Source organism: Harpia harpyja, chromosome 17, assembly GCF_026419915.1.
Source record: "Harpia harpyja isolate bHarHar1 chromosome 17, bHarHar1 primary haplotype, whole genome shotgun sequence".
Taxonomy (NCBI): domain Eukaryota; kingdom Metazoa; phylum Chordata; class Aves; order Accipitriformes; family Accipitridae; genus Harpia; species Harpia harpyja.
This window is the reverse complement of record NC_068956.1, coordinates 14871870-14889287: the sequence shown is the minus strand read 5'-3', so window position 1 is coordinate 14889287 and position 17418 is coordinate 14871870. Positions and strand designations below refer to the sequence as shown.

The following is a 17418-nucleotide window of genomic DNA, read 5'->3' as shown; positions in this document are numbered from 1 at the left end:
GCCGCCGCCGCCGTAGCAACCGGAGACGCCGCTTCCTTCGCAACGGGGCGGGGCCGCGGCTGAGGGGGCGGCGGGGCCGCGGCTGAGGGGGCGGCGGCGGTTTGGCGGGAGCTGCCTGTACGAGACATCAAACCGGGCGCGAGGGACGGGGCGGGTGGGGCTCGGTAGGGAGCGTTCCCGCCGGGGCCCGGCCCGGTCCCGGCCCCCGGAGGTTCCCCGGCCCAGGGTGGAAGCCAGGCGTGGGCACCTCGCTCCGCCGCCGGGCAGCCTCCGTGTCAGCTCGCCTCTTTAGGGGCACCGCTGCCGGACTGAGTGCCAAGGCACGGTGCTTGGCTCTCACGGGGCTTTCCATCCTCTCTGCACTTTTATAAATAACAGGATGCCATTTAAAAAAAAAAAAAACAAACCAAACCACAACAACACCCCTCCCCCCAACCCCACAAAACAACGATATCAGAACAAATACGTTTCTCATTAGTTTTGCAGGGCAAACGAAACACCTCCCTGAGCCCGTGTGCTGCTTGCGGGTTTGCAGAGCTCTCTGCAGATGTCTGTTAAATCTGTTGACGGTAAAGACGTGGAGTTAACAGGATAAACTTTTTGTTTTTTAACCACAGGGTGCAGAAATCACAATGCAAAAAGAAAAAAAAAAGTAAAATTGTATAAAATTTTATAGAAAAATATAAAAAAGTATATTAAAAAGTAAATAAAGTTACACAAAGTAAAAAAAAAAATGTAATTTGTTTGTAAGACTGCAAAACTTCATTTTTGGGGGGTTTCAGGCAACGCAGGGTGTGTTGTCTTGGGATATTGCCATGCCTTGGATGAGCTGTCAGCAAAAAGCTAAATGCCTCGGTGATTTCCTGGCGAGACATTTCTTGGCTGTTGTATTTGAGCTTAAACCAATTCTTCTCTTTTTCAGAGTGCAGCTGTTCTATGTCTTTGACTAGGAGCATAGAAATAGTACTTGGCATTTGTAAAATACTTTTCTCCACAGATTCCACCCCCCCCACATTTGTAGCACAGCTTGTGAAGTAGGTGTTACTATTACCATTTTACAGTCAAGACCACTGATGCTCAGGTTGCCAAATGTGCTTAATATTTATAATATCCCAGTTACCGCAGTTGAGAAGATGACCATAAAATGGATGTTTTTCACTTCTAGTTCAGAATACCAGCCCCAAATTCATCACCTTTTTGCCCAATCTGAACTCTTCTGTGTTGCAGGTAGAAGACTGGTTGTCACTTTACTACCACGTGCTTTTTAACCCACATACACTTTAAAAATCCCAGTTTGCTTGATAAAATGCAGTGTTTTATTTAGGATGCAGTAGAAGGCTTTATCAGTACGGAGAACTGAGCCACCCAAACAGGACTGAAGCAGAGCTGGGAAACAACTGCAGAATTTGAGCCCATGTCACAGCTAGGAAGGTTCAAATTCATGGTCAACTCATGCTGGCAGAAATTGAGCTGCTTTAGATTTACTGCACATTTGATCTTATCCAGCACAACTTGAAGCTTCACCTTAGATACCTTCTGCAATTTAGAATTAAGAATAGTGTTTATATATCTTTCTGTCTTTCCCCTTTTTACCTTTTCCTTTTTCTTAGTTCTTCATAGCCCTCCTTTATGGTTATTAGACAATTCCTCCTGGTGAGTAACCTCACATCTTTCAGACTGCGGGATGAGAAGGCGACTAGCTGAGGACCATGTATTTCAGAACTGTATGATTATTCTGGGACAGCAAGCAGCCTGATGTCAAGTGGTTACAAAATGGAAGGTCCCACTCTGGCAGCTGGTTTGAAAGAAGTTTCATAAATTTTACTCTGGGCTAGAGACTGATATTCCAGTGAAGGATAAAGATCAGCTCTTAAATCTTTGTGGGATAGATTCTGAATTTATTACAAATCTTATTTGAAGGCTGGAGCATAGCTATGCTGCTGCAGAAACACATTTTTCTTTCCTTCTTGTTCCAGCGGGGGGTTAATCTGTTAATGCCCTTTAGCTTTCCTCCAAGCTTCAGTTTAACTGTGTAGGTGACTGCACAGGAGAAGGAGTTCAGTCAATGTTCAGATCATTTTAACCATTCCTTCCTGAAAACTGTCACCTCTTCCTATATCTGTGCATAGGAAGAGGAATAAAAGCTATTTGTTCCCCCCTAATGTCATATATGGGTAGCCATGAAAATCTTTTCACCTTCTTCCTGAGACTGAATTATGAATCGCAACCTGCATCTTCTTGAGAGAGCTTCAGTTGAGGCACTAGTTAAATTCTAGTAATTCTTATATTGGAAAACTATGATATGCCATGCAATACTTTAAAACAAATTAAAAAAATTGATTTTGAGAGGTACTGAAGAACCAAACTTGTTAAAAATTTCACAGGCAGTCAAATGTGCTCCTCTAGGGAGAGGCCAGGAACAGGTGCTTAGTGTCCTTTAGCTATTAACTTTAAAAGAAAACATTGGATTAAAAACTGGATTAAAATCTGGATTTAAAACTGTATTAACCCCCCTCTCCCAATTTCTTTCAGATCTCTTTGTAGCAAAAGCTGTTTCCAGTGTATTCCAACTTCAGACAGGGATGGAGATGAACCACAGTATCGAGACAAATTTGGAACATTGTTTGGCTGTACCAGTGTAAGGTGATGTTCAACAGTGTATTCTGATGATCCTTTAGACAGTGTATCTCCCAGTGGTACGTTAGAAGCTGAGGTTTCATTTATTCAGCCAGATCACAATCTAAATTCTCTAATGTGTATGAGGAGTTGAAAATCTGTTGGACCTTTATGAACTTTCCAAATAAACTTTCTGAATAATTTGCTTTTTGGTTAAAGTATCAGATCCAGTGTTTAAGATACAAAAATAGTGGATTTGAGTGTGTGAAAACTGTAAGTGCCTCATAGCTTTAATTAAGTTTCTGTGGACTACATTTAGTTTTCTTCTTTTTCAGGACATTCTCTTGTACTTCGACATTTTTCAGGGATAAAAATCATCGTATTTGAATGATTGTCTCACTCTCAGTACCTGCGTTCCTACAGATGGGCTACCAGCGAGACCAAGAGACTGCTATTGTCCTCCCAGTAAACAATTTTCTATGTAATACAAAGCGTTACTTTAAAGTAACATTTTTCAGTTTTCTGTTTTGAATTTGCTTTTAGGACATATTCTAAAATTGCCTCTACAGCCTGTTCTAGTGCACCACCACCACACCAATAAAAACACCTTCATTTTAATGATAAAAACCTTTGTAAAAAGATGAAAACATTGATTAATACTAGTTTTTCTTTCAGGTAGCCCAGACTACTCAATACCAAATAGATACAAATGCTCAAAAATGGCATATAAAAAAATCTGTCACAGTTTTATCACAATGAAAATATATATGTTTGATGTGTCATGTAGAGGTGATAAGCACTAATTGCTCTCAGGATACAAGCAGTAGTATATAAAATCTACTGTGCAATTGAGATGTGGTTTATTAAATCCAGCCATTAAAGGAGTGATGTGTTGGCTGCTTTTTGTGCTGTAGACATTCCCAAATAGTTAGGTCAGGACTTCATAGTGTACAATCCTTTCCACAGAAATTTGAAACCCGTCAAAACGTTTGCATTTCTTCGAGTAAAAGATGAACTGCTTTAGGGTAACTTCACTGATTTGTCTTGAAATTTTTTTGTTCAGTTTAGGAGAGACTGTCATAAGTAATGTCAAGCCTTGTTCATCTAAGGTAAGATTTTTAATTACATTCCTTAGATAAGGTAATGAATATAACTGAATTATTTCTCAGAAAAGTGACAGATGTTTTTAAAATGTGGATTGCTTTATTCAGGATAGATACGAAAATACAGAAGAATCAGGTATTTTCAGATAGAGAAAAGAAACTACATTGAAATTGTAGGAATTGAGTATATTAGAACATTTTTGTGTTAATGTCCTTCATCACAGCTTAGTTGTTAGGCCATATTTTCAATCTCATCTGCATGACTGTAAATGCAGAGTAACTTGTTTTTGGCAGAGTCACAGTTTTTGCTTGAATTGCTGAGGTCAGATTTAATTGCCTGTTTCATGTTGGCTTTTGTTAAAAATAAATATTGATTAAAAATATTTGCTTGACAGTATTTAATTGAACATCTGGTAAGTAGCTGTGATAAAGCCCTGGAACAAACCATAGTTTCAAATGATCTATTTATAAGTTTCAAGTGATCTATTTATAACTCTTACAGAATTTTTCTTCCTTTACTTTGTGCTGATTTCAAAATTAAAGAAACATACTCTTTTAGTTCTCTAGCATTTATCTGCGGACACAAATGCAATTACATTAATAATTCAGAAACTTTTTTTTTGTATAAAATCTCCTTATTAACAGTTTTATGTAATTTTTACTTTCACTTTTTAAAGGCAAAGATCAGGAAAAAAACTGTTCAGTGCTTTGCCAGTGTAGTGCCAATACCAGAAAGAGAAAACTGAAGCAGGAAAGGAGAAAAATTATGTTGAAGATATAACCAAGTCTGAATAAGTTTTCTTTACCATTAAAATCTTTAAGTTTCTAAGGATCCTATTTACATTTGAAAATACAGTATATGAACATACTACAATGTTTTGCTGAGATTATGGAATCAACAAACAAAGGCTTAAATGAAAATATGTTTCTTAGTCTTTTTACAATGACACATATTTCAGGAATTACTTTTAGCATTTTTTTAAGTGATGAGTCAGAGGCATTCCCTTATTTTATGTCACATGACACTATGGAATAAAAAATATTAAATATAAAAATATTGTTTTAATAGAACATTAATAGGTGTAACTACTTTTACCAATGCTTTTATTGTTACTGTTTCAGATAATTGTGTAACTGTGAATAGTGTCCCTTTACTCTTTCCTCTATAGGAACATTTAAAATATTTTTTTAACGCTGAGTTTGTCTGCAAATCTGCTTGGGACAGCTTGTGTGCATAGATTAATAACTTGTGCAAGTATTTCCATGATTAGAATCTAAGTAACTAATTTAGGGACTTTCAAGAGTGAAAGTGTTTTGCTAATATGTAGTAAATCCAAAAGCCTTTCCTTTCCAGTGAAAATAACTTCATTAGCACTTGAGATGTCTGTTGGGCGTGGTGATTCTTAAATGCAGGGTTTGCAAGTTCTTGCCTCCAGTTCACAGCGCTCACGGGTAGAATACTTTACCAGAAATGTTGGTGGTATTTTTGAAATTTATAGAGGTTATTCTTTACCTCTGGCACTCTTTCTCTTGTGAGTTATGGCTAAGCAGAAGACACCTACCAGGCCTTGGTCGCAGCTCTGTCAATCACCGCTTGATAAAGCCTTAAAAAAACAGGTTTTGAAGGAAGGCCCATGGAGTAATCTACTTCATTTTGGCAAACCGAGCTATTTTATGTATGCTTTATGATCAATTTATTTCCCCCTCCGTTGTTTGGTATAACAGGGCACAAGGAATGTTGGAGCTGTGGAGGAACCACTCAAGGCAGAAGAGAAAAATAAATCTGCAGATATTTCAAAACAAAAAGAACAATGCCTTATACCATGTGATGTTCAAGCTAAAATTTTACGAGGGGAAAAACATTACATGTGCAGTATGTATTCATAAAGAATACTCTCAGCAACAAGCTATGCAATGCCATGCTATGCAATCCTCTGCTATGCTACGCTATGCTGTGCTAATTTATTTTTTAATCTTCTTGAGCACATGTGACAGCCTTTGACCCTGCTATCCAGGCTGAGTATTGTTCAGAAAATTTGGGGTGCCATGTTTTGGGGGTGCAGCTGGTGTGACAAAGTTAAAGTATAATCATGCTAGTCTCTCTTTATAATCACTGGTGAAGTCAGGCAAATCCAGGCAGCAGCTCGGCCCACCTAGATCTGTGTTACCCTCTGAGTGTTGGTAGCTCTCTCCATTAGAAAGGAAGAGTAGGGTGTCTGTGCCTCATTTAAACATCATAGTTAAGTGTGGGGGAGTTCAGTGGGAGTTAGTTAGCTGGTTAGTTAGTTAGTTAAAGTGGGAGGAAATCTATACTTCAGCTTGCCTTTTATAAATACTTATGCAGGACATTCTCTATTCATTGCCTTGACAAACTAAACAGCAAATATAATCAGCCTCAGAAAAAAAGTCAAAATTCTTGTCTTTCCCATATAATTTTTTAATATGTATTATTAATTACCTGACAGGTTTACTTTCTTTTTTTTATTTTTAGCATCAGGGCAAAAAACAGGAGTAGCAGAGTGAATGAGTAAATGTAGGATGACAGGAAACCTTATATATCTGTCTTTTATCATTTACATTTGTATTTCTGTGATATCCATTAACTGGGCATCCAGATTACTCAAGGATAAGATGAAATTCTTCTTCAAATCTTAAGAAGAGCATCACTTCTTAAGATGTCTTCACTGCAACCGGCGAGGCTGAGGTTTTTAGTATCTCTGGCTTTAATCTGTGGTCTCTGTACTACTTTGGTTTCACTTTTAGGTACCCTAAGGTTAAACACCTTCAATATTCACTTAGATATCATAAATTAGTGTGTTGTCAATCAGTCAAGAGTATTTCTAGATTTATGATAACAAAGTGGATGAACATATTTCTTTTAAAGGAAATTTGCAGAACTCTCTTGTTGAATATGCAAGAAGTACAAAAAAACTGGTAAGAAACATGATGGATGATCAACAGTCTTCTTTGGATTACCTTTCTAATCAGGTACTTTTTTCTTTATCATAAAGATTTTTATTTATTATTTATCTCTACAGGTATTGTCTAACTGAGGAAAATTAAGCATTTATCTTTCATTAAAACAGTAGAATTAAGAGACTCTATCACCATTCATTGTACCTCGCATAGGGTGCGAGTTCCATTTCTACAAGGAGTGATAAGCACCACCTGGTCCACAACTTAGTGGCATACATGGCAGTAGGGTAAGTGGAGGACTATTCCTCCACATTGGTTGCTATCTCCAGTCCTGTTGTATTAGTGCAGATGATGTATTATATTATCATTAACTCTGATAGTAGTTTACAAATACTGTGCATCAGTCAGTACATATAAAAAGCATTAAACAAACTGAAGGACTTTTTTTTAATTCACTGGAACTGTGCCTAAAAATGATTTTGGATGAAAAAAGTAAAAAATCAGACCAATTTACCTAATGAAGGTACGAATCACTAACACATCACAAAAATGAACTTTAGATTATATTTACTAGGAGTCAAAAAGAACATCTTTAGAATGTAAAATTCCTCATTGCAATGCAATTATTATTTGAATTGGCAGGTAAATGAACTCATGAACAGACTTCTTCTTTTGAATGCAGAAGTTTTGAGAAAGCATTTGGATCCACTTCCTTACAAAACAGTTCAATCTCATGGCAAGTATTTTTCGCATTCAGTCTTGACCTCTTCCCTTTTAATCTTTGTATCTTGACAAAGAACTAATTAAAGCAAAGGTAAGCAATTATAACATTTACAGGATTTATTCTGTGTTAATAACATATAAACTCTGGAAAATTTGTGAACTGTTTAAGAATGTCATCATAAAGACTGCTTTAAATCATTTGCCACTGATAATTCTGGGAATCCTGTTTAGCATCTTGTTGATATTTATGCAAAATACCAAGTATGATCATCAGTTCTTAAGTGATCTGATATTGCTAAATGGCACTTTCTTTTGCAATGAAATAAAGTGTGCTCTGCGTTTGCAATATCCTTCAAATGGGATGGAAATCTCTTGTACACTGGACAGTTAATCTTCTTTGTAGTGTCCATCCCAACTAAAGGAAACATTACCTCTAAGCAGTCCTACTGACTGTAGAAATTGCTTGTTTGAGTATGTTTAACATAGACCTGGCTTAACACTTTGAAGCAAAGGGGGTTTTATGTATATGTTATGATGTAAAGGCTTTTACAAGTATAAATACGAATATCTGCAGGAAAAAGACAGCCTTCCCCAGATAATAAGTTTTTTTCTTAGTACAAGTGTTACCCAAATAAAATCTGTAAAATGACCCAGATACATAATCTTTAATTTCTGTATCATATCCATTAAGATCAGAAAGAACATTCTCTATACAATATAATTTATACTTCTTTCTGAGCTTAATGGAGTTCATAGAATTTTCATTTACAAGGTAAATTTGTGACAAAACATGATTTTAAAGTTTGCATGACAAGAAAATGCACTTTGAAATCATTCATACTTTACCAAGAAAAGCAATATTTCTGTGCTTAAGCTGTATTTGGTTTTTTAAACATATTTTGCTAATGAACTTCATCAAATACTTTGTTCTCTAGGGTTGGATTGCACTGATATTAAAGATACCGTTGGTTCAGTTTCAAAAACTCCAACTGGTCTGTACATTATCCATCCAGAAGGATCAAATTATGCTTTTGAGGTAATAAATTTATCTCTCAGGATAGTCACAATTTGCTTGAGAATATGCACTTAGAATGTATTTAATATATTTGAAGTGTTTTCCGGGACAATTTCTCAACAGATGAATAAGAAATGTATTAAATCATCCAAATGTGTCTGCCATTACTATAATTTTGATGAGTTTCTCTTTTTATACAAAGAAACTTAACCTCTGTCATAAGATGCCATCATCAGTTTTCATATACAGTGAAAAATGTACCAAAGAGGAAAACCAAGGTATTTTCCAGCACCCCTTTTGGACATTGAGAAGTGCTGTTCTTTTCTATTTTAGAGATGGAAAACTGAGGAGCCAAGTGACTGATCCATTTTGGCTCCTGAAACGGGACCTTTGGCTTTTTTAATTATTCTGCTGGATGACTGTATAGCGTTGCCTTCTCCTGACAGGTTACTCCGCTGATGCCTATAGCTTGGACCATGATATTGTATAGGCATCTAAATATAGGTGCAGATGTACATTAGCTTGAGGAGTAGGTGCTTAGCTTTTGTCTGAGCATCATTATAACTCAGTCTTGAGGCAGAGAGGCATCTAAACTTTTAGTTTGCATATCCAGTTTGCAGGATATATGTTCTTAAAGAAAAAAGGATGAAATTCAGCATGAACTGCAGTAGTCACGCTTCCTATCACTACCTGCATTTTCTGTAATTGCTTGGAGTTACAGTGCTCATCCAGGAGAAGAGAGTTTGGGGTTAATTTCCTCAGGCTTAGGACATTCAGATCCATGCAAACACAAGGAATGCTTTGTTTTGTCTGTTTATTTCCATTTCAGGCTGTTCTACTTAGAGAAGTCCTTATGCGTAGTGGAAAGACAGATATGGCACTTTCAAACCTTTAGTTTTGCAGTACATGCTGGGGTCATTAGTTTTTGGAGAAAACATGTGGAGTTTAAGCCAGCTAATAAATAGCGAAATTTAATATCTAACTTTATAGTCTTCCTTTATATATAACAAAGGAAGGATGAATCCCTTTATCTCTAGCCAATTGGAACCCTACAAAATGCTACAAAAATAAAGCTCAAACTGGTTACAAAAAGGCTTCAGAAGTGTGCTGGGATCTCAAAAGAAAAAATGAACTTGGTTCTGCAGACCCCTGATAGAAAAACCTGTCATTCTTTCTATACAATGCAGCGAGCTCAGGGAAAAGATCTGTAACTCATCGGCAAGTTCCTTCTAGGTAAGAGAAAGGCAAAGACAGGTAGAAGTGTTCACAGAACAAGCATATTTATAGTATGAAGAAAATGCTGTCTTCCTCACCCCAGGATGAACCATAGCACAAAATGCATCTGTTTCAGAATTTCTTCTGGATTGAGGGGGATTCCATTGAGGAAATATTCATACCTCACCCAAATTACTTTTCCTGACAGATGGTATGACTATTCTATGAGAAAAGTGATTTCTCAGTTCATTTATAGCTTTTGGTGAATAAATCTGAAATGATAAAAGTTCCTTTCACTTCAAAAGTATTTTTGACACTTTTCCACATTTAAAGTTACTGCCAGAATCTGAGAATCAGTTATATGAGTGGAAAGGTTTCTTAAGGAGAACAAGATACAAAAAGAAAAATTATAATAATTTGATTAAAAGCACAAGGTAACAATAAATAATGAGAAGAAATGTCTGCACTCATGAAATGAGTGTCTCATTTCTCGTCTGGTAGATGTTACACAGAACTGAAAAGTTAGTGCCAAAAAGTTCTCAGAGAAAAATACCTAAAATATGTGTGTTCCATAAAGAATGTTATTTTAAGGAAAACTGTTTAATGCAAATTATTCCATACGTTGAAGCATAAAAAGGGTACAAGAGAAATGATAGATGAACAAAAATATCAAGACATTAAAACATAAACAAGAAATTGTAATGCATTTTAAAGGGCTAAAAGCCAAGAGTTCTGGAAGTTATGCAGACTAACTAACACAAAATAAGAAAAATACAAAGAGGCAGAAAACCATAGTAAGAAACTAAAAAACAGACAACAAAGCCAGCATGAAACAATTTATTTCAATGATGACCTTTTCAGCAATAAGCTGCCCTTTAAAAGTAGCTGAAACTAAACAAAAATGTCTTTAGAATCATTTGCATAAAGATACCAACAAATGAAGAAAACTGTTTAGACAACTTGATCCTCTTCTCATGGTTTCAGGTTTGAAACCTCATGTTTTCAAAACTGAGTATAGATTTTGATGCTTAACTCAGGCTAATTGAAACCTGAATTCCAGGAGCTCTAAGAATATCCAGTTTCAGTGATAGTGGCAGGTTCTTGTCATCTCAGAAAATTAGTCCCAAATGGGATTTTGTCTGAGCAATCAAACATGAGGCAATTAAAACCAATTTCACTTCTGGAAAATTGAATCATGATCACTTGCTGATACATTTTTCAATAAGTAAATTTAGATCAATGATATTTCTAAGGTGGGTCAGGCAAACTGAACAGTGGTTTGGAATATACCTCTTATACACACTAAAGATGGAAAGGGAAGAAATATTCAGTAGAAGCATCTTCCTGCTCATTTAATTTAAATTTTACCTGGCACAGTCATGGCCCTCATACCTTGCACAATATGAGACATAGAACAAGCTGTAAAGTGGATTAATTATTATAAGGCTTTAAGGAAGAAAATTGCATCATTTCCAGCATATAAAGGATTAAGAAACTACACAGTGATGACTGGGGTTTTTTTGTATGTGTCTCATATTTTTACTTAGCTGGTGTATGTTTTGGTGCTGTATCTAATTGGCTGATGACCTTTCATATAGAACCAAATCTGCTCCTCCTGAGAATTATCAACACTCCCACTGATTTATACTGGACTGAAGATTGATGTTGTGACCAAGTGGGCTCTTTGTATTTCTGACTCATAGTGAGAGGAGTAGCCAAGCATGCAATCATCTTCTCAAGACAGCAGATGAGGCAATGGGATTATTTTTAATGAGTTTTAGGTATTTGCATCTAAATATTCATTTTGGAATCTTCTGTATTTCTTTTTATTCCAGTTCCACCCTCCTTGGGTGACAAATAAGCATGTGATTCTCCAGGGAAAAAAGCCCGTAATTTTCTTTCATGCACATGCCCTTTACTATGATGCATTCAGTATTTGTGTTGCAAGGATTGCTCAAAGCATCCAATGGCACTGACTTACTTGAAGCTCCAAGATTCCTCAGGTTGTATTAGATCACATTGCAGCTCTGTCCTGTTGCTTTCTTGTCATTCATAGAAAAGATGTTGTTAAGTCACAGAGGTTCTGAATAAGATGTTGATGTGTTTCTGCGAAGGAACAAGTCTTTGGTTTCATGAAAAATACCTGGCTGGTACAGGCAATGGGGTTGCAACATATAAAGCTCAGATTGCCACAATTTTTTTGAGGGTTAAACTGACTTCCACGTAGACTCCAGTTTTAGCCACCGGCTAAGATTGCTAATCTCTCTTTTCTGAAACATGTTTCATTGTGTACATTCCCTGTAACATGAACAAAAATTTCCTACTTTACTCCATCACTTGTGCATCTACTTACTGTTATGATTTACGGATAGCCAACATTATATTCTGAACTTGCTTTTGTTATCACAAGTAGTTTAATGGCACCATAGCTATAAGCATTTTCCAGGTTAATTCTCCTGTTAAGTCACACTGGGAGACACTTACAAAGGAGCCTCTGTTTTTAAACATTAATTAAGCGTAGTATCCCCTAGAACTACTTTGAACAGCTTAGGTGGTGGCGTGTCTAAATGTGCAATATGCACCTTTCTACATTAGGGTGCCCAGACTTTCTAATCCCTATTAGAACTGGTCAAACTCTGGCACTGGGGACATACTTGAAAAAAACCTAGAATGACCTCAATACATTCCACTTAACTTTATGCAGTTAGCTGAAATCCCCAGAGAGTAGCCAAAGGTCTAGGGGCCCTTTCTGTAGACAGTGGAGGTGACTAACATCTGCAGAGGGTGATTTACATCTTGGTTTCCCAGAGCCACACTACAAATGCACATTTTTCAGTATAAGGGAGATTACAAGGGAGACAAGGGCAATAAGATTCCTAACTTAGGGAACTCAGTTATGTGTCTAAAGTTAAATGGGCTGAGGAGAAAAGTGCCACATAACGTAACATTCCATAGCAGAGCAGAGGACAGCTGGACCACTGCCACTGGACTTGCTGTTGGGCACAAATTTTAGCGAAGACTAATAAAGACTCATAAATACTCATAAATTTGACAGTTGATCTTACGTATTCAGTGGGACTGCTCAATAGCAGGCTGTTAAATGTTCATATTGGGACTTCCCTGGATTGGGGCCCTTTCTTATGGGGAGTTTTTTGCTGCTGCAGCATAAATTATTATATACTGGGTTACTGCTATCACTTTTCCCATTTCCTTACCTGTATTAAGGGCTCTACATTTCCCAGGCATCACAAGCAGTATTTCTGGGGAAGAAGGTATGATGGTGAGGGGGAACACATAAGAAGTTGTGTCTATTTTGCTTTGCTGAAATAAAGGTATATTCATTGTTAGTGCCTGTATCTGTAATATTTTGCATGATTAATACATGATATTGCATGTTGCTTCCACTTCATGCTATTATTAATATACAGTAACATTTATCAAAGCTTATTAATTATTTCTGATATGAGCAGACATTTGCACACAACAGTTCCCACTGGTTGAGGAAATATCCAAATCAAGCAGTCCAACAAGAACATATAAGAAAATACTGCAGCTTCATTTTTTATTTTCTTTGAGCTTTTTGTTAAGATGTTTGAAAGGTATGTTGCTTAGCAAAACTCTAAATAGTCCACCTTTATTTAATTAAAATGTTTTCTTCATAACAGCTGCTTCAAGAATGCTTTATCATATCTATGTCTATTATAGGTTTTGTGTGACATGGATTTTCAAGGAGGTGGATGGACTGTCATTCAGAAAAGAACTGATGGAATCATTCCATTTCAGAGAACATGGTCTGAGTATCTGGATGGATTTGGTGACCTTTCTGGTATTAATTTTAAGTACTCTAAAGTGCTTTGGACCGAATGTTTGCTGTCTTTATGTGAGCTACATTCCACTAAATTGTGTGGGATTTTTAGTCATATAGAGAGTAAAGTTCTTGTTTCTTAAAAGTCTTATTTATACTTAAGAGTTTTTTTCATCAAATCTATTATGTGATCTTCTCAATAATGACTATCACCCTACTACAGTCTTAGCCATTACTCATCCTCAGTCTCACAAGAGATGTTTAAAATGTTGTGATATTTTCTTCCTGAAATAATGTATAAATTGTATTTCCCCCTTTTTCAGGTTTTAAAAAAAAGCCTTAGTTGGTTTTAATCACATTTGCGAAATATTTCCTTAAAGCAGAAAAAAATCAGTAATATTTCACCATAGGGCATGAGAAGTTAGAAACAGAATGGAAATATTTCAGTAGCTAATACCAACACAACTGTGATACTACTTTTTTACTGCCACGTTTCATCCAGCAAGTCTAAAAACAGTTGCTTCTTCAGTTTATCTGGGATTGCAGTGGAAGCACACAACTTTTCAACTATACAGAAAAGTGCAGCTCATTTGGGGCAACCTTTCATGGAAAAAAGTGTGATTTACAGAGGCAGCAAATCTCAAGAACAGGGTTTGAGTTTTGTTGCATTTCATAGAATGCTAACATTTATCATTTCTCAATATTGCCCTTAGGAATGCTACTGAATTCTGTTTAATCAAGTGGATCTTTAGCACATCCAGTTTTTGTAGTCTTCTAAGGTACATTGAAGATGAACGCTTGAAAGTTATCATGTGGACAATTTTCTAAAAATGTCACAGAGAAAAAAGATGATGTGCACATGTGAATTCTTTCCATGGATTTCCCAATGAAGTAGGAAGATTACTCTGCACCTTCATTAGTCTTTCAAAGGAATATAAGCCTATCATGCAACTTTTATTGCACTTGGTTCAGGAAGGAAAGTAGAAAGACTGGAAGAATCCATTTTTTCTTTTGCGCTTTCCATTTCTAGAAGTTTATTGACTCTATATTATATTTCTGTTTTAGGGGAATTTTGGCTTGGACTGAGGAAGATTTTTCACATAGTAAATCAAAAAGCCACTAGTTTCAGTCTTTATGTGGATTTGGAATCAGAAAATGATAAGCACGCCTATGCATCGTACAATGGATTTTGGATAGAAGATGAAGCATGTTCTTTTAAGATCCATTTGGGGCGTTATTCCGGAAATGCTGGTAAGAACCTCCTTCTTTAAAGTATTTAAAGATAGCTGCTGCCTTTCTTGATGTGAAAAAATGCATTCAAAAGAGTAATACTTAATTAAGATAACTGTTTATTTCTAATCTGTTTTTCTCTATTTGGTGCATAATGAACACTTATGCAGATAAATGGTTAATGATGTAGTGTTTGGTTATGCCAACATCTTTTCATAGTAAGAAATCATTTTATTCTATTGCTTCAAGGTCTTTAATGGAATAATTGAATAAACACTCCTTTAATAAAGAAAATTAATAAAGACAATAAAGGAACTTTAATGGATTCAAGTCCACAGAATATATATATATAAAAAATACATAAGGGATTTTGTGTGTGTTTGTGTATATCTATGTAATGGTCCAATTCTTTAGATGTCCATTATCTCAAATTTGCTGATGTTAATGGAAATCTTCCTGATGTTGCTTTGGTTAGTTCAGAAGTGCCCAGACAGTGGCGTACAAAGGATAGAGAAAGAAACCAACCGGAACAAATTAGGCCTAGTGTATAACAGTTACTGGCTGATATATAGACACAAATTAATTTACAATTCCAGACCTGCCTTAATATCATAGCTATACCAAATGTGCAAAGATTTGTGTTGAGTATTGCACCATGTCTCACTACTTTTTTCTAATTTTTTTTGGCATGTTTACTAATATGCAAGAAAGTTCCTTATTACCAACATAATAGTTATTATCTAAATGTGTTGGTGCTTTACTCTACCTGCATTTGTAAGAAACATTATTTCTTTAGTAAGACAACAGAACCAGTAATCACTGACCTTTGCTTTAACAATTCCATCTTATCTCATAACTCCCTCTGGGGCTTCGGTCACATCACTGGAAAATCTGAAGTTAACAACCCTTTTCCTTTCTTTTTTCTTTTCTTCCACTGTCTTTGAGAACAGAAGCCTTTACCTTCATAGCTGGTGTGCATCACTAAAAGCAACAACAATATGAAGATGTTTCATCAAACTTCAAATTCTTCCATACTTCTCAGTATTTTATACTTTTTCTTTCCTATGTCTTTAACATGCTGCCAGCTCATTATTTGGTGCTTTTGAACCACTTTTGAAGAAATCTATTTTTCTAATAAATTCAGAGGAAAAGTTTGCGAGGTATGCAACAAGTAAGAAATGTTATGTTTCTCCATACATAACTCTTTCATCCTTCTGTTTTATCCATTGTACTTAGGTGATGCATTTAGAGGATATAGAAAAGAAGATAACCAGAATTCAATGCCTTTCAGCACATTTGATGCTGATAATGATGGATGCAGGCCAATGTGCACTATTAAAGAACAGCCTGTAAAGAGCTGCAGTAACTTCAGTGATAACACTGGATGGTGGTTCAATCAGTGTGGCCTTGCAAATCTTAATGGTGTTCATCGCTACACAGGTAGATTTCTTGCAACTGGGATTCACTGGGACACATGGACAATGAACAATAAACCAGTCAAAATGAAATCAGTTTCAATGAAAATTCGGAGAACATACGATCCATATTTCCACTAACCTATGAAAACAGAAATATATCTCTTTTTGCAGTTACGTGGGATAATGTATCACTGCATCATACCTTTCATTTTCACTTGAACAGTTCAGTCTTAAAACTATTAAATATTTCCATAATAAAGTTACTAATTTTTATTATGAAATGTCAGCATTTTTAGTGTTCCCTCTTGAGTAAGAAGGTCCTAAGAAGAATAGGGTTTTCAGAAAACGGATGGAGCTTAGTGTTTGTCAGCTTTTATTCAACTGCCTCTTATGCAATCTCAGAGCCAGCAGGAAAATTATAAAAAGGAGTATAATGCTGACTTTTGAATGTGTTTTTTCTATGCTCTCAGCATATCTGAATTGCCAAGAAATTTCAGCAAATTTTCTTTTATAAAGCCATATACCTGTCATTTCCATCATTATATTTTGGAAAAATACCTTTTCTTCATCTTAGGTTAATTTTCCAGAATCAGCTCTTCTTTCTATATTCCTTATCAGGCAAGATAACACTGACTTATTTCAACACATATGTAAGGTTCTATATACTCTCAGGGCCTGATCTTTATACAAGTAAGGTAGATACTGACATACAAGAACTATGGTCTGTTTTGTATTTAATTTTCACAGTCAATGTGTTTCATAATCCCATTTTTACTCTACCATTGTCTATTTCACAATTCACTACAAATGAACACTTTTTTTCAAAGAAAATCTGTAACATTTCATATGACCTTTGGAGTTTTAATTTTTTGATATATGGACCTGATCTTATGTTTTTCATTCTTATTGGCATTCACTTTGTGAACAATCATGTGGTAATGAACAAAACCAACCTGAGTTGTATAAGTACATTTTAAATTAAGTAGTGTCAATTGTTTGACTTTCTGTCAGTAAAAATAGAATAATATCAATAAAAATATGAATATTGTCAGTACAGCAGTGTTTCTGGGACCTGGCATCTATTCTGTAGCAACTAGGCGTGGTATTTCTCATCTCTGCTCCAGTTTCAGTAGATCAGCTCTGTTGTAACATGTGGAATGAAATCAGTTAAAAACTCTATGTTTCCTCTTTGCTGTCTCTCACTTTGACCAAGCATTAATACAGTGATCGGAAACCATCATCAGTTCAGAACCACCATGTTTTAGAACTTCCTTCCAAAGATATATGTAGCTATAGGAGGAAATGAAGCTTTTGATAGGGTATGTTACAAGGTTAAGGGAGAGAAAAAATTCCTCTTTTCTTCCATGCTTGACTAGT

General features: G+C 35.9%; 1 protein-coding gene across 1 annotated transcript; it reads left to right on the top strand.

The window, feature by feature from the left end:
* Positions 1 to 3560: 3560 nt before the first annotated feature.
* ANGPTL5 (angiopoietin like 5) lies at positions 3561 to 17010 on the top strand. The gene is made up of 8 exons (XM_052812717.1): positions 3561 to 3725; positions 5445 to 5592; positions 6604 to 6707; positions 7278 to 7371; positions 8294 to 8394; positions 13294 to 13414; positions 14459 to 14644; positions 15860 to 17010. The coding sequence occupies exons 1-8, from the start codon at positions 3627 to 3629 to the stop codon at positions 16177 to 16179; spliced, it is 1173 nt and encodes a 390-aa protein (XP_052668677.1). The 5' UTR covers positions 3561 to 3626; the 3' UTR covers positions 16180 to 17010.
* The last annotated feature ends 408 nt before the right edge of the window (positions 17011 to 17418 follow it).

What these genes read in the sequence shown, in the direction of transcription:
- ANGPTL5 (XM_052812717.1), top strand. Translation starts at nt 3,627, where the DNA reads ATGAACTGCTTTAGGGTAACTTCACTGATTTGTCTTGAAATTTTTTTG. An exon ending in GGAAAAACATTACATGTGCA is followed by an intron (nt 5,593 to 6,603) that starts GTATGTATTCAT and finishes TTTCTTTTAAAG; the next exon opens with GAAATTTGCAGAACTCTCTT. An exon ending in TGGATTTGGTGACCTTTCTG is followed by an intron (nt 13,415 to 14,458) that starts GTATTAATTTTA and finishes TTTCTGTTTTAG; the next exon opens with GGGAATTTTGGCTTGGACTG.